A 24,889-nucleotide genomic window follows, 5' to 3' on the forward strand; every position below is an offset into this window, starting at 1 on the left:
TCACATCACTGCTTTGTGCTGCTAGGGACTCTGCTCCTTTTACTATATAACCATCAGTCTGTGTCTTCCTGCTACCTCCATTGCCCTCCTCACATCACTGCTTTGTGCTGCTAGGGACTCTGCTCCTTTTACTATATAACCATCAGTCTGTGTCTTCCTGCTGCCTCTAATGCCCTCCTCACATCACTGCTTTGTGCTGCTAGGGACTCTGCTCCTTTTACTATATAACCATCAGTCTGTGTCTTCCTGCTGCCTCTAATGCCCTCCTCACATCACTGCTTTGTGCTGCTGGGGACTCTGCTCTTTTCACTATATAACCATCAGTCTGTGTCTTCCTGCTGCCTCTAATGCCCTCCTCACATCACTGCTTTGTGCTGCTAGGGACTCTGCTCTTTTTACTATATAACCATCAGTCTGTGTCTTCCTACTCCTCATATCACTGCTGCAGTATGTGCTGCTGGGTACCCTGCTCCGTCTATTATATAACTATCAGTCTGTGTCTTCCTGCTGCCTCTAATGCCCTCCTCACATCACTGCTTTGTGCTGCTAGGGACTCTGCTCCTTTTACTATATAACCATCAGTCTGTGCCTTCCTGCTCCTCGTATCACTGCTGCAGTATGTGCTGCTGGGTACCCTGCTCCGTCTATTATATAACTATCAGTCTGTGTCTTCCTGCTGCCTCTAATGCCCTCCTCACATCACTGCTTTGTGCTGCTAGGGACTCTGCTCTTTTCACTATATAACCATCAGTCTGTGTCTTCCTGCTGCCTCTAATGCCCTCTTCACATCACTGCTTTGTGCTGCTAGGGACTCTGCTCCTTTTACTATATAACCATCAGTCTGTGTCTTCCTGCTGCCTCTAATGCCCTCCTCACATCACTGCTTTGTGCTGCTAGGGACTCTGCTCTTTTTACTATATAACCATCAGTCTGTGTCTTCCTGCTGCCTCTAATGCCCTCCTCACATCACTGCTTTGTGCTGCTAGGGACTCTGCTCCTTTTACTATATAACCATCAGTCTGTGTCTTCCTGCTCCTCATATCACTGCTGCAGTATGTGCTGCTGGGTACCCTGCTCCGTCTATTATATAACTATCAGTCTGTGTCTTCCTGCTGCCTCTAATGCCCTCCTCACATCACTGCTTTGTGCTGCTAGGTACTCTGCTCCTTTTACTATATAACTATCAGTCTGTGCCTTCCTGCTACCTCTAATGCCCTCCTCACATCACTGCTTTGTGCTGCTAGGGACTCTGCTCCTTTTACTATATAACCATCAGTCTGTGTCTTCCTGCTGCCTCTAATGCCCTCCTCACATCACTGCTTTGTGCTGCTGGGGACTCTGCTCCTTTTACTATATAACTATCAGTCTGTGCCTTCCTGCTCCTCATATCACTGCTGCAGTATGTGCTGCTGGGTACCCTGCTCCGTCTATTATATAACTATCAGTCTGTGGCTTCTTGCTGCCTCTTTTCCCCTCGTCTGTGGCTTTCTTCTGCCTCTATTCTTTGCATATCACTATAATGGGAAGATCATTAGCATCAGGGACCAGCTAACAGTACACAGAGTGCACATATAGGGCAGGATTCAAATGTTCCGCCCTCCCTCCCGCCGGCGGTATTCTAATGTTACTGCCCGACAACTTCATTTCAGCTCGCTACCCCCGGAAGTACCGAGCTGAAATGCGTGTAATGAGACCCGTTTGGGCGCCCAAACGGGTCTCTTCATGATCGCGCCCATTACTTTAGTTGGGTTTAGGCGCTTGACACGCCTAAACCAGACTGTTAATGAGCGCAATCAGCGCTATAACGGGGCACATTTGAATATCGCTCCTCTATTTCCCGTCACTTTAGACGGGAGATAGCGGGTGCAATATAATTTGAATCCGGCCCATAAACTTACACGAGCTCCACCCAACTCTAAACTTTTAATGCTGGGTGAAGTGCAACAGCACAGTAGCTAGAAAGACAGCCCTTTCTCACGGCTAGATGGACAAAACAACAGTATTACACACGGCAAAATAAAAACACAAGACGCAAAATATTTTTAGAAATAAATAAATTATATATTAAACTTTTCCCATTTATGACACAATCAACATGTATATACAGCAAAAAAAAAAAAAAAAAAAATGTGCAAAACAACTGTACAGAAATTAATATTTACACCCTTCACAGAAAAAAACAAAAGCAACTTTTTTTTTCACAGGTTCAGGCAGGATGTTTTGATTTCAATACTGCAATTAAAGATTGGCTACTTTCTACGAAGCAAGACAAGGGAGACAATAGTGGAGACTAGGATAAGGCCTTTTCGCGGTATAGAAAAATCTCTTCTACAGCCCATATGGATATTTCAAGTATAGACAAAAAAGTAATTGCGCCAGTTTATATTAAGGCAGCGTGGTCAGCAACAGCACGGCTGAGCATCCTCTCCCATTGTTCATTTGTAGGTAGCACCGCTTAAAACAGTTCTTTCTCCTTGTATCCAGTAACAATGATTGAGTATTAAAGCTTAAGAAACAGCCAAACTTCCCAGATTCCATGTTCAAAACATTGTTTCTACCGTCACACCCTGTCGGATACTGGCAGGTGAGAAAAGCATCGCTAAACAATCCAGAAGCCTTGCGAATAAATGTAACAAACATAAAATGTACATGTTTGAGACAAAGGAAAAAGTGCAGGTGGAGGACGGGTTTTTAAGGAAAAAATAAACAAAAGATAAGAAGCAAATAGTTTGTAGTAGACTAGGCACTTGTTGGTGATTTGTGGCCTTTTTCTGGCTTGCTACATTGTAGCGGAAAGGCAGAGCCTGATAAAACATGGCCGTGCGTCGACCCCGAGATTAACCCAAGGCATATACATCTGATGCCCTGAGACATTACTTCCACAACTCCGTACAAGCTCTCTGTGCTTTGCTCCTTATTCCTCTCTGGTTTGGAATTTCCATTTTAGTGTTTACGAACGACTTGTGCTTTTAAAACAAAACAAAAATTAAACCCCAGCAGGATCGTCACATATAGTCCTTCATTACATTTTTATTTTCACCTTCCAGTCTTTTCCTATCCCACACCGCCCTCGTTGATTCCTCTTTCAGGCCTACAAGCTTTCACAATGCAGAAAGAGGCAGGAGGGAGGTAAAAATGGCACGATATCAACAAAACAAGAATCTTCATAAATAAGTCAGTAATTCGGTGACTGCAGTCCCTGGGCACTGTACATAGTGGACCATTTGTTAGGTAGAGTGGGATAAACAAGACAAATAACAAAAAGGGTTCCAGGCTGTGCAGAGTGGCACTGTTGCTTGGATGGTATAAAATATGGTAATTCTACTTTTGGTTTAGCAGTCATTGCCCCTGATATACTTGAGCAGCAGAGTTTGGTGATAGGCACAGTTGGTTATGGTTTGTTCAAGCGACGTCATCGTCCAAGCTCACCATCTGTCTCTGTAAAGACAAGAAAGGACCGTGAATCAGTGTTTAGTAGCAGCCTGCTCTGAAAAGATTATTAAAATAGTACTAAAAGGTGGGAAATATGACAAAAAAAATATAATAAAAAAACAACAACACCAACAGGCATAAAGTTCTACATTTTAGAAATCCTTTGTATTAACAATCGGCATTATTAACCGACGTGAAACCTGTGTTAAGAAACCACCCCTCGGTTAACAGGTCCTGTCTTATAGGACGATACACAATGGACCCACTGCTATCTTGATAATGTCCAATAAGTCCAATACCCCCACTATCATCTGTACGTCCTTCACTTTCCCCCAGATATTGAACACGTGCATACATTACTATTGGATGGTATTGGTAAATCAGATAAAGATTTGATGGGATGCAAATTCCAGCTACCAAAAACACTTTTGGGATTAATTTCCTTTGGCAGAAGCACTCCAAATTGTGGTTCAACCAAGATGCCCTCATCATGATATCTGACTGAACCACATTTTTTCACCATCTGCTGAAACACTTCCGGATGCACAGACCCATTCTCTGGGGTGTAAGGCATTCCTTTTTCTTAGTTCTCCTCTCCCAGGATGTACACCATTAAGATTGCTGGAACATTGCGTGCTGCCCAACGTACTATGCAGCTGGTTTCCCTAATTGCAAGTGAGGTCTTGGTGTCTCACTGATGGATGACATACTGTATGCCACCACAATGCCATTGTCTGGCAACATATGTATGGCTTTTCCTTGCCCGCAATGGAGTATGTCCTCTGTCTAGATGACTAGAGCATTTAACACCACTCAGCTCTAACACAGATCCGTCAAGAGTCTAAGGATTCAAAACAACACTCTAAGCAACCAGTGGAGCTACTAACATGTCTTTGGAGACAGTCTGATGAACTGGATGGTCAAATGATGGTGAAATTGCAATTCTGATACGAGCTCGATCTGGAACACTCTTGAGTAAACGTACAAATGGCAATACCTTGAAGGTCGAGACCATATTCTCCAAGATCTCAAGGCAAAGCTCAACAGATGTCCGTATGAGACCCAACAGAGAGTTTGTACAAATCCCTTTAATAATATTCTGGAAAGAATGCGTTCTGCTTTTGGGTTTCAAACAAGGGTCCCGAACTAACAATCCTGCTTGTCCGTATGGAACCTGGAATTTCCTGTCAGGTTTGCTCTACAAGGTAAATCTTCTACGTAGAGAAAGGAAAATAAATAGACTGTTTCTTCTTCTTCTTAAATTAAGGAAGGAGTTCCAGCTCCTCAATGTCCTGAATGGCTTGCACCAACTTGTATAGACCTTGCTGCATAAACTGGACAACTGCAGTACTATGGTGCTTACAAGGTATAGCTGCAGACTTCAAGTCTCCAAAAACTTGGGTCCAATGACTGATGCACCTGGAAACTCTTCTCTCCTAGCGCGTCGGTCTGTCTGGTGGCACTAGCAACACCGTGTCCACAGTCACTAACTGCGGCAGTAGTGCTCGGCATGGAGGCAATTCATTATAGAGAGTGGGAACAGCAGCAGGAGGCACCGAACAGCACCTCCTCGGTCCCCTCCTAGTAACATACAGTCTTAACCCCTGTATTTGTATCACTGTGGTGATTGAAGCGAATGTAAAAAGAACATGAAGGAATGAAACAGCAAATCCAATGCAGGCACAGAAGCACCTCACACACTTCCCATAGGCTGAGACTTTGTGTGACACATGGCCTCTACACCCCAAGGTTCCAGTGTGCCCCAAGATAACTGGAAATATATATATATATATATATATATACATCCATCCATCCATCCAAAGGACCCGGCACAACCCCTTAGAAATTCACATTAACGGGTGCCCTCACAGGGAAATCAGAATACAAAGCAGCAGGTGCAGCACTCTAAAGAAGAAAACTTTAACGGCCATGGATACACAACGTTTCAATTCCTTTATTTGTGTCGCAACCTGATGAAAATGCCACACAAATAAAGGCATTGAAACGTTGAAGTTTACTTCTTTGGAGTGCCGCACCTTTGTGTATATATATGCTTTGTGTATATATATATATATATATATATATATTTATATATATTTAACCGTTTTCCTTATGTTGTATGTTATATTTACCACAAGATATTTTGGCATGTCACTTGGTCATACTATGCACATGAATAAACTATATCTCACCGATGGATATGTGTATCCGTCCTGACTTCTGCAAATGTGGATCTCGTCATCTTCTGTTGTTTTCTGGTATACAGGATTATCAAAGTGAATGGTGTTGGTGTTTTTCAGTCTCCAGTTTCTCCACAAAAGAAAGCCTCCAAACGCACATAAGCAGATTATAACTGGGAACAAACACACAGATGGAGAAGATTACTACATTTATCCTACACACTGAAGAGTTTGGACACAAATTCATCCCCCATATGCTGGAATTCAATTGCCCCTTAATAACCCAGGCAAGTCCGTGTCAGTTCTGCTGCTCTTCACTTTTCACTACTACCAAAGCCATCAATACTAAAACATTTCTAGCAGACAGGATTGGGAGTTTTTGTTCCCAACAGCACAGCAGAGTGGAAGGAAACAGAACCATAAGTGTAGGGGTTTAGTTATGGCCATATAGCTAATATAAACAGCTACACATATACAAACAGGCCAGCTAAAGGTTTTTACGTTACAGTGAATAAAATGATGGAGCAGACACTTACCAACAGGAATGACAGCATAGAGAGCGTTGGAATGGGCATGGGAATCTGCAGTCCCCAATCGTACGTCATTCCCATCTGTAACACAGAGAAAAGGCAGAATTCAGTAACGCATCGCATGTGTCTTTACAATACATTGTCACTTGTAGACAATTTAACGCAGAAGACGTCATTCTCATTGAGCTCTAAACACTAAGCTAGTTTTAATGCAACATACAGATATAATGATGCGCCGTTGTCTAATACTCTGAACTACACATTACAACAAAAGCACACGATGGGAGGATCTGTGTGTGAGACGGCTTGTACTGTACCTTGGTATGACTGTGTTGTAAGATCCGAAGTAGAATGACCAGGATCTCTCTTCTCACTCCGCGGGGTACTGGGCTTAGTGGCCGGCTGGCTTGTTGTAGGTGCACTAGTTGTTACGGGCCTTGTAGTTCGCTTTTCAGGATTAATAGTCGAAGGCCTCTTTGGTGTAGTGAGAATTTTAGCAAGGATGGTGGTGCTCCTGGGCGTTGTGACTGGAGAGCTTGTGGTAGTGACGGGAGGCGAGGTGAACTGAGAGACGTCGGGAGAAGTTTGCTCTGGAGAAACAACAACGACATCTGTTAAAATACTGTACAATGGCGAGTGAATGCTACACAGGCTTCTATGCTGAGAGGGTCCTGTATACAGGATAACTCACCCTTCACGCAGCTTCTCATATCTAGTCCCAAGTGTTTTCCATCGGGACACACGCAAGTGTACTTAGGGGAGTTTACACTGATGTGTGGGGCTGGCAGGCACAAGTATTCACAACCTCCATTCTCAAGATTTTGGGAAACACACCAATTTTCAGCTAAAAGGGAAGAAAAAAAAAATATTGAGGACCGATTAAAAATAATCACAGTGAGGTAGCAAACATAGTTCTTGTGTAATTAGGTCCTAGAATACATACACACACACACACACACACACACACACACACACGTGTGTATATATATATATATATATACACATATACACACACAAATATATATTTGCTCCCCTGATGCATACATGACATCTCCAGAACATTGAGGGCAGGTTTGATACAACTCAATGAGAGCCACACTCCTTGTGAATAAATGATTGCCCCTCTCCTATCTTCGCTAAAGTCTAAAATAAGTACCATAACCCCGATGTTCCCCTGTGGAGCCCTATGGAACCCGGAGAAGAAATTACAAATTACATCAATGCATCAGTGATTCCACTGATATTTGGTAAATAGTTCAACTATAAAGTATCAAGTAATGTCTGGCTTTAAGGGTTGTAGGTGACAAGTCTCCAAAAACTTGGCTTCCAATGACTGATGCACCTGGGAACTCTTCCAGTCCACTAATCTAAAGTCATTGCAGAGAGCGGAAACAATATATAAGAAAGGAAAAGCCATCATAACACAAGTCTGCTAGGTTCTCTGAACGCCAGCAGCCCTCCTACAGGTACTATTGCGCCTCATACCTTTAGGTTGTCCGTGATTGTGGTACAAGACAATGTCTTCTGGAGACAAGAGATCTTCTGCTACCTTCCTAATGTTTCCCCCAGTCAGCCTGTTGGCGCTGAAGATAGCTTCATTGTCAATATCAGTCCAGAACACAAGCTCCTTAAAATAAAATATAAAGAAATGCATAAATAAATCCCAAAGTGACAGAAGAGTAACCAATGAATCCTGACAACCGACTAAGGCACAGAAGTCAAACACTGACATAGATGTGGAATACTGCATAGTTTTTGGATAGGTACAACTACCAGCAGTTCTCCTGCTCATCTTATCGATGAGCATTTTTTGTAGAGTATTTTTGCACATCCCTTTGCAATGGCTATCCGCTAAGCTTATAGGATTTGCAGAAGACAAGATAAACTGACTGATCAGAGAGGGAAATGTATGCTCTCTACGGCGCAATATGAATGTAGACTTACCTCAAAGATGGTGAGGCCAAATGGGTGAGATAAGTGATGTTCATCAGCAATGACCATCATCCTGTTGTCTCCGGAAACGCCGATGCTAGATAGAGTATGCAGCTTGGAGTCCACCCAGTACAATCTCTGATGAATCAGGTCTAAAGGTGACAACACGGAATGTATATAAGTAAAGCAACCACACATCTCTTGTCACACCAAGTTACTGTTGTATATGAGGTAACTATAAGACGGATAAATTACACACCTAGAGTGATTCCGTTGGGCCATTCGATGTTATCAATGACCAGGGGTTGTCTGGCTACTCCATTCAAGCCTCCCTTCTCGATTTTGGCAGGAATGCCCCAGTCAGTCCAGTACATAAACCTGACATACCCAGATGAAAGAAGAGTTAATGCTGGAACTATTGTCTATAATACCATCATATTACATCTTTATCTACTACTTCTGCATTTCCCGTACCCTTTTGTGGGATCCACCACAATGTCACGCGGCTTTGCCAGGCCCTCCTTGAAGAGCGTTTTTCTCTTGGACCCTGCAGTGTTTGCCACAGATATGCTGCCATACGCAGAGTCCGTCCAGTAGATGTTAGCATGGACCCAATCCACCGCGATACCATCCGGAGCTTGGATTTCATTTCCGATCACTGTCTCGTGGTGGGAGAAGTTATGAGCCTTGTCCATCAAGGCGCTGCAGAGGAACAAAGACAAAAACATCTGAAGCTTCTCATTTCTGCCTGGGGAACATTCAGAACAAAACACAGGGATCTAATGCCACAGCGGACAGGGACTTTTTCCCGGGTCACTCCTCAATTACCTGTAAATCTTCTTCTGTGTCAGGTCAGACCAGTAGATTTTATTGCTTGCGATCTCCATATCCAAAGCCACCACATTCTTCAGACGCGGGATGAAACTTGTGTACTCGCTCCTGTCTAGTGTCATCTTCCTCACCTCATGACGGTTAGTGAACAAAAGGTAAGCCACTGTGCCTATAACATACAGAATGAAGTCAGAGATAAGGCAACCTTAGAAAACAGACATGATTAGATGTGTATGCCATCACAAATGTATGTGTTAAATATGTAAAAGGTGTCCTTAAACTGTACTCACCAATGCCCTTGCAGGTTCTGCTTACAGGATCCATTTGGTAACCCTCGTTGCATTCGCATTTGTAGCCTCCTTCCAAGTTGATACAGATTTGGCTGCAGGTGTTGGGTTCCTGACATTCATCAATATCTGTGGGTGAAGAGAGTGGGAATAGTGAGTGATGGTGTGAATTTATACAAGAAATATACTAGCTCATCGTTTCCCAAACTCTGTCATCTCAGTCCAGGTTTTGAGGATATCCATGCTTGAGTTTGGGTGGTTTAATCAACTTGACTACCTGTGCTCAAGCATGGATACCCCTAGAACTTGGATTGTAATGGCGGAGTTTGGGAAACTGTCACTGGTTGGTCTTTGCGTCTATATTAAACGTAACATAATACAGCAGGTTATAATAAAACCTAACAATCAAATATTTATGCAACAGCTGGTTGAAGAACAAGATCTACAGGTCTAATTAGGTATACTAAGGGCCGACTAGGGTAAAAGGGCAGATTAGTTGCCCAGACTGTGCCACGTGGCACCAGACGTGCATGTGATTGTCAGTCAGTCATGTAAACAATCTGCTTCCTTACACCTCCTGTATGAAACATTTGGCCCAGCAAACAGTGAGGGAAGACAGGGTGAGACAAACCACGGCTCTCTCCTGGACATGCTGCTATAAGGGACGGTAATGCCGGTCATGGCTATCATTATTTGCAAAAGGAGCAATCCCGGCTGCTGACCTTTGCTTGGATGTGTGAGAATACACTATTAAATACTGTCACAGCATGTGTGTAAAACACCAGGATTTAGATAATGAACATTTTTGGCTTTCTTTAAAAAAAAAAAAGTAGTTCAGACATACAGTACATGGCAACAAGTTACCTTCACAACTCTTTCCGGCCACAAGGCGGTAGCCCTCTGGGCATAAGCACTCATATCCAATCTTAAGGTCATTGCAGGTGTGGGAGCAGCCCCCATTGTTTCTCAAGCACTCGTTTTCACCTAAAGAAAAGGAGACAATAGCTTTAGTTAGTACTGAAGAAGTCTCCGAAGAAGCTGTAGAATATAGGACCGCCTTGATCAGCCAATCGGTCGCATAAACATTTGGTACACTCACCACATTCCTTTATAGGTTCATCTGTCCAGTCTCTGCAGTCTCTGACTTTGTTACACACTTTATCCATGCTGATACATTCCCCGCTGTGACACTTGAATTTGTTGGGGCCTTCACATTTTGTCACTGATTAAAGAAAAGACAACACAATAAAGACCATGAGCCTGAGAGCTCCACCATCAGAGGCCTGTGATCCACATAAGCAGACAATCTTGTCTGACTGCATAGATTGGAAGCGCTCCATAACCTAGGCCTGGGCTCCTGCACGTTAATGTTAATCCTTGCAGTCCACCCCTTTCTGCTTTGGTCACAGATAACAACCACCTTTTTCAACCCTTACAAATAAAAAAATGGGACCTACCAAGCCTTTTCTTTACACAGATGATCTATGGGTTTTTTTTTCCTTTTAACTGCACAGCCTTTAGTCTCCCTCCCAAATCTACAAGTTAAGTTTAATGTTGAAGAAGACACTAATTTAAATCAATTATTATCAAAGATTGCTGCCAAAGTGCGTGTGTGAAACGCGTTGGTTCTGAGTTTTTTGCTTGGTGTTTGTACTAAGACAGAATAAGCCAAGTATAAAATCCTCTCATATGTCTCCCACCCTTTTGGTGTATATTCAAGGTTTCAATCTATTGGTAGAAATCTCTCACATATCTTAAATCACTGGAGAACAGTTAAGATTAGACCCCATGTTTTACTGTTACACCACAGTCCATCTAAAACTGGGGCATAGAATAGGTCTCTCTTGAAGTCATACCCCTTATTAGGGAAATAACAATGTCAATGTATGTGTTCTTAAAGGGAAACAGATCAAACTGATGCAGGAGTTGACTCTCATCGCAAAAGTCAGACAGTCCCCACGCTCTGTACTTGGTTTACCTTGGCTAAATTCCATGGCAGCAAGGCTTACATGAAAATATTAGGTTACAGACGACACAAATTATACCATGGGGTAAATTTACTAAGATGGGAGTTCTATTTAAGATGAGATGTTGCCAATAGCAACCAGATTCCAGATATTATCTTCTAGAAGGTGCTAGATAAACGAGAAGTAGAATCTGATTGGTTGCTATGGGCAACATCCCATCTTAAATAGAACTCCCATGTTAGTAAATTTACCCCCATGTCTGTCAATATACGATATTGTGCTGGGTTCCTGCTCTCCCTAGGATCCCCTGACCTTCCTTCATAACCTTTCCCGGTAATAAATATATATATATATATATATATATATATATATATATATAAATACAGAACTGCAATGAGGGCGTGAAGAGTGACTACTGTATACGTATATTTTGTCATGCATAACACTCACCATTTACACAGCCCAGCTCATCACTCATGTCTTCACAGTCGTATTCTTTGTCGCACTGCCGGCTTCCATGAATACACTTCCCGTCATTACACTGGAACTCATCCGGCCGGCAAGTGGGTTTTACTGTCATAGAAATCAGACAGAAAAAAAAAATAAGTTCCCCACATTTCGCTACGTACCTCTATTTACCCAGTACATACTGCTCGTGAAATGTCCCAGACAGTTACGTACCACAGTCCTTTTCATCAGACTTGTCCTTGCAGTCATTGCTTCCATCGCACTTCCAACTCATGTGTATGCATTCGCCGCTGCCACAGTGGAACTCCAGAGAGGAGCAGGGTTTGTCTGTCTTTATTGGATCCTTCCCTTCACAGTTTTCCTCATCAGATCCATCTTCACAATCAGGATCTCCATCACATGTCCAGAGTTTGGGGATACAGACGGTAGAGTTCTTGCAATTGAAATATGCCGGGTTGCAGGTGGGGGGAGGGCAAGCGTCTTCATCACTGCCATCATTGCAGTCATGTTCACCGTCACACTGATAGGCAAGAGAGATACACATCCCACTGCGGCACTGAAACTGGTCATCGAAAGCGCAGGGCTTGGCAGCTAGACAGGAAAGAGGCCACGTTACTTATGATGTGCGGATCGAACACACAAATCTATATGTTCTCTGTGTGACATGAACTTGAAGTGCATTCTCCATCTACACAGTGGTGCGGACAGCTTTTGAACTGAACAAACAGACTGTCATACCCCTTTCACACTGCCAATGCTGGATCCCACCCGGGAATTGGAAACGGGTCCTTCCCGGGTGGGATCTGGCATTGGCCGCTGCTGCTGGCTTCCCCAACCCGGCAATATGCCGGGTGGGTTGCTTTAGCAGCGGGGGGCGGAGCCAGCAGCGGGGGTGGAGGCGGCGCTCGGAGATGAGATCATCTCCGCGCTGCCTCTCCCTGCTGTAGTAAACGGGATGCGACCCGGGAGCCTGTTTACGCAGCCACTGACCCGGTATTCAACCCGGGTATAACACTGCTTTATTCCCAGGTTGAATTGCTGGGTCAGGCTACCCGGGATTTCGGCTATGTCCCTTTCACACCGCACGCTGACCCGTGTCGACCCGGCAATATGCCAGGCCGATACCGGGTTATTTGTGCGGTGTGAAAGAGGTATCAGTTTACCAGGGACACCACTAACACATGATGCACTGTAGGCCTCATTCCTCAATGAACAATGTTCCTGGTGCTACAATATAACTTGCTCCTAGTGATTTGGTATAACTGTATTCTCACGGCTACTAGTTCAGCACACATACACAAATACTCCATAAAGGCAATGGGTGAACTTTAATAGTGTCGGGATCATGTATTTATAACATTAGAAATGTGTGTTATGTTCTTTGGTTCTATTATTTGGGAAGTCGCAGTAGCGCTCCATTAAGAAATGGTTTTGTGAGATCCCTCTTGAAGTACCTAATTCTGGGGTAAATGTAGACATGTCAGCTCTGGCTACGGTGATGTGTGATTGCGGGATTATATGCGACACCTACCACAGTCCTTCTCGTCCGAGCCATTCTCGCAGTCCTCTTGCTGATCACACTTCCATGACTTGGGAATACACCGGTTTGTCCTGCCACCACAGCTAAACTGGTCGGGGCTGCATGTTCTGGAGACTGAGAGGAGACCAGCAACATGTTATAGATAGAGTTGCCTTTACTTCTGCACATATTTCAGACAGCTTTTCCAAATTATTTATTGTTATCATTAATCAGTACAAGAACTTACTGCAGGTCTCATAAAACTCGTCAGACCCATCGCGGCATTCCTCATTGCCGTCACAGATCCATTTGTATGGGATGCATTTCCCGTCACCACATTGGAACTCAGTTCTGGCACACTTGGTAATCCCTAGAATTAAGGAGAGAAAAAAAGTAATTAATGGAATTGAAAAGAATTAACATAATGTATAATTAGAGTCAATTAGGGAATTTAATAACACCGCACAATCAGTGTTTATATACATCGTGGGTTCCCAAACTTTTTTGAATCACGGCAACCTGGAGTATCAGAATATTTTTCACGGCACCCCTATTCCAAAAGTTTCTCATTGAGAAATTTAGAAAGAAATATAAATTAAATAAATTGTATTTGTATGTCATCTTTAGGTTCAGTTATGTAGTGAGGGACAAGATTTGCTTCTGTTTGGCCACATATTTTATGATTGGCAGCCACCAGCACTGGTTTTTTCTATTACACTGACCATAAATAATGTGAATTGGTCTTGGACCACAACCCAAGGCACCCCTGCAAGTGTCCCGAGGCACCCCAGGGTGCCATGGCACACAGTTTGAGAACCACTGATATACATGATGCAAAAAATAAATAAAAAAATTACATGCCCTATTAAACAGAACATAACGATGGTCGTTGATATTTTCTTCCATCCTCATACTCTACGGGTAAATCTGCTACCCGTTTTTCTTTGGCATGGAGCACAGCCATTTTTTAACCGGACACATTTTGCAATCTGCGGCTGCACTTTAAAATTGTAGAAGTAATTCTAGGCACCTTTTAAGTAATGTAATAAAAAAAAAAACATAAAACACACCCACACATGGGGATCCCAGCTGTTACATGGCCGGCGGCGGGCGAGCGCAACAATGCCCCTCGCTGCGCTCGCCACAGGTTCTATTCCCACTTTATGGGTGCAGTCCCTGTTGGTCGGCATGCCGACCGGCAGGATTTTCAGATGCCGAGATCCCGTCAGGAGACCGCCGGTCACATAACCGCATCCCAAATGTGACAGATGTCATAAAGGTATTTTGTCCCTTTAACCCAGGGGTGGGGAACCTTTTTTTTACCAAGGGCCATTTGGATATTTATAAAAATCCATCGGGGGCCATACAAAAATTATCAACTTAAAAATTAGCTTGCCCCCCAGTAGTTATGCCCACAGTAGATATGCCCTTCAGTGGTACTGTGTGTGCGCGCGCCAAAGGCGCACGCGCCAAAAAATTGGCATGGCCAATTCAAATGGGACGTGAAACACATATGTCCCCAGTAGTGCAGTGCCAGATACACATATGCTGCCACAGTTTCAGATACACAAATGCCCCACAGTGCCAGATACACAAATGCCCCACAGTGCCAGATACAAATGCCCCACAGTGCCAGATACACATTGCCCCACAACTGCCAGATACACATTGCCCCACACATGCCCCCCACCCCACTGTGCTGCTAACCGCTGCTGCTGTGTGTGTCAGGGGAGGAGAGCGCAGCATGCGCCTCTCCTGCCTCTTAGTGCTCTGTCCGGCGGCGGCGTGTCTCAGCAGTCAGGGGCCAGGCAGGGAGGAGAACGCAGCTATGTCGGGCGGCGGCGGCGTGTAGGACCTCAAACTAGCCAACGGTCGTAGGCCTATCAGAGCTTATGGACCGGCAGCGACAGATCCTGATTCGATCACGAACTAGCAGCTAGTTTGAGATCCTACACGCTGTTGCCGCCGAACATAGCTGCGCTCCCCTCCCTGCCCTGACAGCTGAAACACGCCGCCGCTGGACTGAGCACAAAGGGGCAGGAGAGGCGCTTGCTGCACTCTCCTCCCCTGACACACAGCAGCGGGCCGTAACAAGTGGCTTTGCAGGCCTTATACGGCCCGTGGACCAGAGGTTCCCCACCCCTGCTTTAACCTAATGATTTACACCCTAACTCAGACTAAACTGTAAGCCGTAGTCATATTTTAAGTAAAAAAATGTAAGTTTTGGATTTAAGCAGAAGAGTAGCTCTAAAGCCGTATGAAGAAGATGGGTGTTTGATGTGACACTGAAGCTTTTTTGCAATATGCATCTGTTAATATTTTCTCCCACCCCCAACAAACCTAGTTAGAGATGATGACCACGCAGCCCGGAAAGTAAATATTAATGTTGCACAGGTGGGCTGGGCAGACCAAACAGACAAACCCAAAGTCATTTGCGGTGCGCATTATAAGGTGTATGATGTGCAGTCCTAAGTGTGATCTTGATGATAATGTAACTCCTCACATATGTTCCTTCTGTCAGTACGCATTTATATTCCTTACAAAGTTTGACAGAGTAATCAAATAAGACAGCTGAGGAAGCCATATATGTCTTGTACAAGGAAATAGCCTAAGGAGGTGAAAGTGATGTATGCAGCCATTCCTGTACAGGACAGGTGTGCGGTAATGTCATATGTCTCCCTGTATGTCGGGGGATGAAACATATAAATCACAAGTTGTAACGATTAACAGCTTACACGTCTGAAATAACTGGGTTGTATAGAAAGTGCGGTAGGCAGTCGTGGTCACTATCATTTTATATATATATATATATATATATATATATATATATATATATATATATATATTTATTTATTTTTTAAACATACAAATATACACGTCAGCCAACCCTATCAGAATAATTACCCAACTGTATCTCTTTCTGGAAGAGCTGGGCAGAACTGAGTTATGGAAATAGAAACATCAAGTACATGAGTATTTAGTGCGCTATCACCAGCTTCTATTACACTTCCAGCAACTAATATACAGCTGGTGTGAATATTTCAGAGCGTGAAGAAAAGTACAAATATTAACTTCACCTAGGTGTGGCTAATATTTCACATATCACTACAATACAGTAAGCCTGGTATAATCCAGCCTTACGTGGGCGATGACAAGTTGGAAGGAGAAATGTACGATACTGAATACACGCCAAGCCTTCCTTTACCTGCGAGCGAAACTTGCTATTCTGGAGAGAACTGAACAATTTCTTACTTTAACCCTCTACTCCTCGTGTCCTATGCTTGCAGGCCAGACTACTCTGTCTTATGTCCATTTAAATTGAACTGCACATGGCTGCACGTGAGCTTGCGTAACATCTGGGAGCCATCTCTCTGATAGGACATCTAATATAATGAAATGTTGGCAACGATATTATATAGGACAGAGACAAATGGACCATAACTTAATGGCAAGTCATTTTAAGGTTCTTTTTAACTGTACAACATGCTAAGTTTGAGGGGATACTGAGAAGCATGACGACACATAGAAAGTTATTATGGACCTTGTCAGTAAAAGAGAGAGCCGGAAAGCCACTTTTAGAACACGATATTGGCACAGTATAACATTTCAACGCCCACTGTTGAAACAGCGTATTCAGAGTCACATTTGGCTTAAACATTAACCGCATAGCACTCACAGCACCCACATCTGAACTTTATCCTAAATTTATATCAAAGAGACATTCTGAAAAGTGCGCCGCAAGCAAATGTTTAAGCCAGGGGACAAAACGCTCACTAAGCAACATTCTCTAAGCAAAATGCAGTAATTCTCCAGCTTCTTCACGTATCGCAAAACAAAATGGTGGCTTTATTAAATTAAAGACGGACCCAAAGAAACATCACCATAACCGATTTCAGCGTTTGAAATAAACCTCAAGCGGTTTTATTGAGATGATCAAGTGAAATCATTTTACAAGATGTTGGTTCACAAAGATGCTTAAGTGATGTAAAAAGAAAAAGGGAATATTTCTCAACGCACATTGGTCAACTGGTGTTAAGACAGTCGAGAGGTAGCTTACTAGGCACGCACGTGTCCTACATCAGGGCGATTGCTCTGCACACAGAGGACCTACAATGGCTGCCACTGGAAACCTAACAAACCAGAGTTGCATTTCAAACTCCCTTTATTGTATCTAACAATGACTACAATCCTTCTATTCAAGCTGAACATGGAAAAGCTACAGTATAACATGAAAGGCACGTGCTGAAAATGTAATACCTGCACACCAGCCTATTTAATGCCGTAATTTGGCCTCACACATGGTTTAAATCATTCCTATGTGAAACTGTTCAGTTTCTTTCATAGCCAAGAAATCTGGGGGGTTAGGCCCTCTGAAACTACACGCAGGGGAGATTACAATAAAATTTCAAGTTTCCTAAATGAGTGGTACTTTGCACAGTGGATACAAGAGTATAACACGGTTTAGAGTAATCTCCAAAAGACCTTGGCACAGATTTATCAAGCCTTGGAGAGTGATAAATTGCACAGTGATAAAGTTCCAAGCAATCAGCTCCTAACTGTCATTTTTCAAACACAGCCTGTAGCATGGCAGTTAAGAGCTGTTTGGTTGGTACTTTATCACCGTGCTAATTATCACTCTCCAAGGCTTGATAAATGGGGCCTATAGCATGAAAGTGTAAGTTTCAACCATGCACCATGATTTGAGGGAAAATAATCCCGAGAGGGATTTCTAAACTTATTAATCATTCTTTTTACACTTAATTTATTTAACAGTGAGTTCTGACACCAGCAAATTCCTGCAGACTTCTCTGAAGTACTGTACACAGACGAGCTGCAGCAGCTCAGGGTGTGGCTCTCTAGGACATCCGTGCCAACATCCTGCCATAGGGACTTAGTTGCAACGTAAACTGCTACTACAGAACTCTCCTCCATTACAGAGAACTGAAGAGGAGTGCGTCCTGACTCATTACTGATTAACTGGTACAACGTCTTGTAATAATTGTATTATCGATAAAAATTTGTGATAAGGGATTTAAAGAAACATGGTTCAAGGAAGTTCCCTTCCAATCAATGTAAAACACAGGACCTTGGGGTGGACATTATTCAAGATCACATTAGTTATTGCACTTCTAACAAACACAATGCCTTTCATTTACTAAACTGTCTTAGCAAATATTATTTATAGGAGCACCAACACTTCTCTGTAGTATTTTTTGCTGGGTTAGTCATGGGAAATTTTAAGGCAGTCATTATTTTCTGTATCTGTTTGATTGAAGGGGGTTCCCAGGCCTACAGGTTTCTTTTTTGGAATCCATGTAGAACATAATATAAATGTTATATTTTGCAAATGATATAGACCAGAGGTTCCCAAACTGTGTGCCGTGGCTCCCTGGGGAGCCTCGGGACACTTGCAGGGGTGCCCTGGGTTGGTGGTCCAGGACCAATTCAAATTATTCATGGTCAATATAATAAGCTTTAGTGGCTGCCAGTCATAAAATATGTGGCCAAACAGAAGCAAATCTTGTCCCTCACCACACAACTGACCCTAAAGATGACATATAAACGCGATCTACTTAATGTAATATTTCTTTCTAAATTTCTCAATAAGAAATTTTTGGCCTAGGGGTGCAGTGAAAAAAAACTCTGATATTCTAGGGCGCCGTGATTCAAAAAAGTTCGGAAACCACTGGTATAGACTAATCGTTACACTTCTTTTAAGACGTTTGTACACGTGTGACCCAAAGATCCACATTTGTGAATTGACCGAGATTTTTCTTATGTGAGCCTGAGTATACAGTGCATATATGTTTACAAAACCCAGACAAGTGCTAGGAGATTGTTTAAGAAACAAAAGAAAACAGATAACATCTGACTTGTGTGATGCCAGAATATACAGAAGGACCTGTTTCCAATTTCCGGGTGGGATTCGGCATTGGCAGTGTGAAAGGGGTATTAGGGAGATAGGACTGTCTTGTGCTGGGCTCACAGGGCAAGATGTCTATTTTCCAATAGTAGTAAACGTCACAGAAGAGCAATTGCGCATTTGTATCCATGCAAGGCAGAGATTCCATCACTTCCCATCACTAGTTATGATACAGGTATGGAATCCACTACCCAAAACCTGTTCTTGAGGTAAACTCAGGGAAAGGGAGGCCAGGCTATGGATGGCCATCGATGGTTGGTTTGCCACTGACGGCCAAAAGTTTCACCATCGATGATGGAGGTACAGTGGTTCTCTTCTATCGATGGTCATCCCTAAGCAAAGACAGTGGTGTTTACCCATGCTGGTGTAAACAGCTTTCCATTGCTGTTGTCACACAAGTGTCATTAGTAACGCTACCCAACATAGCGAATGCTCTATTCACACTGAGCTAACAATGTTGTTTTATTGGTGCTTTTTAAAGGCCATAACACTGGAAACCACTGTTACTTGTGACACCATACTGACTACTGATACTACATTGTTGGAGTAGAGATGGTCAATGATGGTTTCCTCCCTGTGATTTTATCATTAAAGGTCCAATGGACCACACAACTCCACCATGCCAGGTGCCTCCCACACCTCAGCTGGAGGCACCAACAGAACCTCACACATCTGATAGGATCTTTGTAGTTTACAGTAGAGATGGACATTGAATTTTGATGGTTTAACAACATCAATGTATTTATTGCGATGGTACGGCTATTACCATTCAGTGGTGGCTACCCGACAGCAGCCGCTATCCAATGGTGTAGCAGTTATGGCCAGTCGATATTAAAATACAGCAGAATTCAGCTGTTTAACATCGAGAACGGCCAGGGGTCGCAATTGCGCACGCCCAAACAAATTGCAATGTTTTTGTTTTTTCAATCAAATTAGTTTGATACAACGGCTACCATGGCATTGAAGGTTCTGATGGTGGAAGCCCAGGCATCATTTGATGGCAGTCCACACTTGCCACGCTACGCATAGTATACACACATATGGACGATATATGTTATTTATTCGGACACCATGCCAAAACCAGATTACGGGGCTCATTTCTCAAGGAGGGATAAAACTCAATTGCGTGATAAATGGTGCTCCAGCCAATCAGCTCTCATCTGTCATGCGTTTGAAAAATTGACAGTTGGGAGCTGATTTGCTGGCGAATCATTTATCATTTACGAGCTTTATCACTCGTTGATAAATGGACCCATAAGTCACATATGCGCTGTACGAGACGTACAAATGCTGGGCAGCTATTTTCACGGGCTCACAGTCATTTCTCTGCCTGTGAACCGTGAAGGATAAAAGAAACAGAACCTAAGGAAACAGGGAGCGGCTCGGCGGTGCTACGTCGCAGGGGCTGAGGCGCTTATTATCAGCGGCACACATGGCCCCACCACGCCCTTGGTTCAGCCTAGCAGCAGCAGCAGGGGGTTGCACACACAGGCAGAGCCAGCGTGTGTGACTCCTCTCCCCGCCTCCCCTCAGCACAGGGCGGGAAAGGAGCCCCGTCCACTCCGTAGTAGCCGGCGAAGGCACGGGATAAAACAGCCCATCCGTGCCACGCCTCTTCGTTGCTCCATTGGTGGGAAGGGCGGAGGCTCGCGATCGGCAGATGTCACGTCACCCAATCAGAGGCCCGGCTGCGGGTGCCCATTCATGACATCAGAGGGGGAGGTGGGCGTGGCCAGAGAGGGAATGTCTCCGTGTGTGACAGGAGCAGAAGCCGGGTGTAAATGTCAGTGGTCGCCCAGCTGCTGCTGCGAACCCCGGTCACTCAGTCACACCAGTGATCGGCCACTGATTCCTATGGCCACACAACTCATCAGTACATTAAACCCTGGATGTGACCTATCAATCGGGTAACAGAACCCACACCCCCCAATGCTGCCACACAAGTCCCCCCCATTACCTCACACGCCCCCTGCTGCACTATTATACCGATTAGCTGAGGTAAAGCAGCCCCCTCCTCCCAGTCACATCCAACAGACCATCATCAATACACCACCTCAAAACAATAATAACAGCCACACACAGCTGGTGTGGAACTACAAGTCCCAGCACACCCTGAACACTTACAACAGCACAGGCACCCATGCCTTACTGGATTACACTTTTACATGTGATAATAATACTCCTGCAATAAGTCAGATAACGGTGCATCACAGCCACATAGACCAGAATAAATGCATCAGCCAAAGACCCAATGAGAGAATAACCATACAATGCCCCCCCACATGCAATGGTCACTTACTGAGCACCCTGGACATGCACTTACCTGAGACAGCAGCACTGAGGTGAATGAGAAGCAGCAGCAAGGCAATTGATGCAGGCAGCCCGGACCGTCCCATGCTGGAAGTGATGTGCATAAAATCCTCTATATCTCTATTAATATAAATATATATATCTATCTATATATATAATATATATATAGTATGCAGCTCCCCTGTCCTGAGCAGTGTAGTGCAAGGGGGTGCTAGCTCTACTGGTTCAGATTGCTAAGTGTTTGGGGTAGTCCTCCTGAGTGCATTTCAATTCATTTTTTTTTTTTTTTTTGCACACTAGTAGGCTGGGACTAAAAGTGGTGTGATTTTTAAAATATGGCATAGTACATCCCAGCTGAGGAGGAGTCTATAAACGCATGATATGACATCGCCAGATCACTCCTATGCCTTGGCTGCAGTGCAAAATACACACTGATGGGGGCTGGCACTGACACTGACTCATTTCCCATAGGTACCCCGGGCACTCCCCTTGCATACCTCACATGCCTTCACACACACACGGAGGGGAGTATTCGGAATAAGCCAAAATAATGCAAACTGATCTAGAGCTGTGTGCAGCTTCATTTACAGGAAGGGGAATATATATAGATACATACATACATACGGTCTCTAGGTCGACAGTCATTAGGTGGACCACTATTGGTTGACATGCATTAGGTCGACGTGGTCACTAGGTCGACATGACAAAAGGTCGACATGAATTTTTTTCATTTACATGAGCCCGCCCAGTTGTGCTGTCAGTCACTGGCGGTCTCTGCAGCAAGTGTGCGACCACCCGTACAGGCAGTTGGATGCACGATATATCTGCAGATATATCAGCCATCGACTGCTGCAAGGCTGACGGGATATGTCTGTGAACGACGTCATTCACAAACATATCAGTGGTACACACCAACAGACGTGCCTATGATATAACGGCTGTCTAATTAAACACACAATATATCGGGCAGTGTGTACCCCATACTTGCCTTTTCTCCCGGAATGGTTGGGAGGCTCCCGGAAATAGTGTGGCACTCCTGACCACCCGGAAAAGTGAGCAAGCCACAGGCAAAAAGACGTTAATATACGCACCGTGATACTAAAGCCGACAATGCTAACCACTATGCTACAGTGTCACCTTTCAAGGGTGAGGTGACTGAGGTCATGTGTAATATGGGTTGGGTACAGTATCCCGGCGGTCAGGATTCCGGCGGTCAGAATACCGACGCCGGGATCCCAACCGCCAGAATGCTGGCAGGGGGCAAGGGCAGCAAAGCCCCATGCGGGCTCTCTGCGGTCGCCATGCTGCAGGCTCAGTGGACATCCAGGAGTGGGAATAGCTGTAGTGGTGCTGCCGGCATTCTGGCGGTCAGGATCCCGGTATAGGTTTTCTAACCGCCGGGATCCTGACTACATCCCGTGTAATATACTTGAAGAGCTTTTAAAATATATCCAGCAACAGTGACCTGTCCTCACCCAGGGTAAACCAATATCCCTGTGATCCAGATTCCATTTGTATAAATTAATCTGTTTTGCAATAGATAGGCTGACAATGAGCGTTGCTTGAATTGTATAGTAGTGACTTGCTATAATAGGTGGATGTTTTTTTACTTTTGTTTAATGCTGCTGAGATGTTAACTAATACCCCTTTCACATCGCACAAATAACCCGGTATCGACACGGCATATTGCCGTGTCGACACGGGTCAGTGTGCGATGTGAAAGCACTTTCCGAGAATTAGCGGGTCGTCTGACCCGGTAATTCAACCCGGTATAAACGAAGGATTATACCCGGGTTGAATACCGGGTCAGGTGCAGTGTGAATGGGAGCCGTTTCGATGCGACACGGTTCCCATTCACAGCATAGGGATAGGCGGCGCAGGAGATGAGCTCATCTACCAGCGCCGCCTCCACCCCCGCCCCTGCTGCTGTTGCGCCCCCCCCCCCCCCTGCCCGCTGCTATGGCAACCGACCCGGTATATTGCCGGGTCGGAAAGCCACCAAAGCAGAGCAAATGCCGGATCCCACCCGGTAAGGACACGTTTCTCTTACCGGGTGGGATCCGGCATTTGCAATCTGAAAGCGGTATAATAGTACCATAGTAGCCTACTCTCCTGCATTCTGCAGGAGACTCCCTGAAATTGCAGCAATCTCCCTGATTGCACCTTATCCCAGTTACAGTATGCAGCTTTTACATTCTTGGGGGGAAAAAGAGAAATCAGAGATACATACATTCAAATCCCTATGGCTACATGCATTTTAAATAAGATTTCTCGTGGCCACTTACTGTATATGGAACCTCTTGTAAAGCACAATGGGGGTCATTCCGAGTTGATCGTAGCTGTGCTAAATTTAGCACAGCTACGATCATTCACACTGACATGCGTGGGGATGCCCAGCACAGGGCTAGTCCGCCCCGCATGTCAGAGCCGCCCCCCCGCCCTGCAGAAGTGCAAAGGCATCGCACAGCGGCGATGCCTTTGCACTTCAAGAGTAGCTCCCAACCAGCGCAGCTTTAGCATGCTGGCCGGGAGCTACTCGTTGCTCCCCGGCCCACTGCGGCTCGTGTGATGTCACGAAGCCGCCGCGGCTCGCCCCCCAACGGTCTGGCCACGCCTGCGTTGGCCGGACCGCGCCCCCTCCCGCCCAGCGACCGCCTCTGCCTCAGAGGCGATCACTAGGCAACGACAACTGGCATGCGGCGCCGGCACATGCTCAGTTCTGATCCGATTGCTGTCGGAATGACCCCCAATACACGAACAAATCCTGAAAAATATCAATGTCTTTTCTTCAACAAGTAAATCTTACTAACTTTGGGGCTCATTTACATTTGGATGTAAGTAATTGTTATGACACGCCTCTCAGATGTAGCAGTGACATCCGCGCTGATAGGTGTTGCTGTCATAATCTCCCTGACATGCTTTTTCAAAAGTAGGCAAGTATGGTGGGGTGTGGTTCATAGGGTCGACCACACTTAGGTCGACAGTGTCTAGGTCGACAGTATGTCGACACCCAAAATAGGTCAACACAAGCATTAGGTCGACATAACAAAAGGTCGACATGATATTTTAAAAAAAATTGGTGTTGTTTCCTTCGTCGAGTGACAGGGGTCCCCAATTAGCGCACCGTGTCCCCTCGCATGGCTCGCGAGCTTCGGGCAAGGTGCCTCGCCCAGGTTACTGTTCCCAATTGTAATCGACGTGAATCGTAAAGTATAAAAAAGTTTTTAAAAAAATGAAAACAATTGTGAAAAACTCATGTCAACCTTTTGTTATGTCGACCTAGTGACCATTTCGACCTAGAAACCCTGTCGACCTAATGCATGTTGACCAATAGTGGTCGACCTAATGACTGTCTACCTAAGTGTGGTCGACCCAGAGACCGGATACCAGTATGGTGGTACTCTAATGTTTGACTAAAACCAGAACAACCAAATAGACATTGTTTTATATCATTTGTAAAGGGCAGTAGACAATTAAAAGGCGATGTGGTTACATTGCCGGCAGACGGGA

The 24,889-nt window shown here is 44.5% G+C and overlaps 1 protein-coding gene across 1 annotated transcript; it reads right to left on the minus strand.

Annotated features, from left to right (window-relative positions):
- Positions 1 to 2,037: 2,037 nt before the first annotated feature.
- Positions 2,038 to 21,671, minus strand: LDLR (low density lipoprotein receptor). The gene is made up of 18 exons (XM_063931283.1): positions 21,393 to 21,671; positions 13,394 to 13,516; positions 13,159 to 13,281; positions 11,841 to 12,218; positions 11,610 to 11,732; positions 10,292 to 10,414; positions 10,057 to 10,176; positions 9,196 to 9,321; positions 8,903 to 9,074; positions 8,549 to 8,776; positions 8,334 to 8,452; positions 8,087 to 8,226; positions 7,628 to 7,769; positions 6,834 to 6,986; positions 6,460 to 6,732; positions 6,149 to 6,223; positions 5,625 to 5,785; positions 2,038 to 3,438 (listed from the first exon to the last, which is right to left on the minus strand). The coding sequence occupies exons 1-18, from the start codon at positions 21,481 to 21,483 to the stop codon at positions 3,403 to 3,405; spliced, it is 2,706 nt and encodes a 901-aa protein (XP_063787353.1). The 5' UTR covers positions 21,484 to 21,671; the 3' UTR covers positions 2,038 to 3,402.
- Between the last annotated feature and the right edge of the window lie 3,218 nt (positions 21,672 to 24,889).

Source organism: Pseudophryne corroboree, chromosome 6 (genome assembly GCF_028390025.1).
Source record: "Pseudophryne corroboree isolate aPseCor3 chromosome 6, aPseCor3.hap2, whole genome shotgun sequence".
NCBI lineage: Eukaryota > Metazoa > Chordata > Amphibia > Anura > Myobatrachidae > Pseudophryne > Pseudophryne corroboree.

Coding starts and splice junctions, on each gene's coding strand:
- LDLR (XM_063931283.1), bottom strand. CDS start 21,483: ATGCACATCACTTCCAGCATGGGACGGTCCGGGCTGCCTGCATCAATT. Junction 9,075..9,195: donor CAGAACCTGCAAGGGCATTG/GTGAGTACAGTT, acceptor TGTATGTTATAG/GCACAGTGGCTTACCTTTTG. Junction 8,453..8,548: donor GTGGTGGATCCCACAAAAGG/GTACGGGAAATG, acceptor TGGGTATGTCAG/GTTTATGTACTGGACTGACT.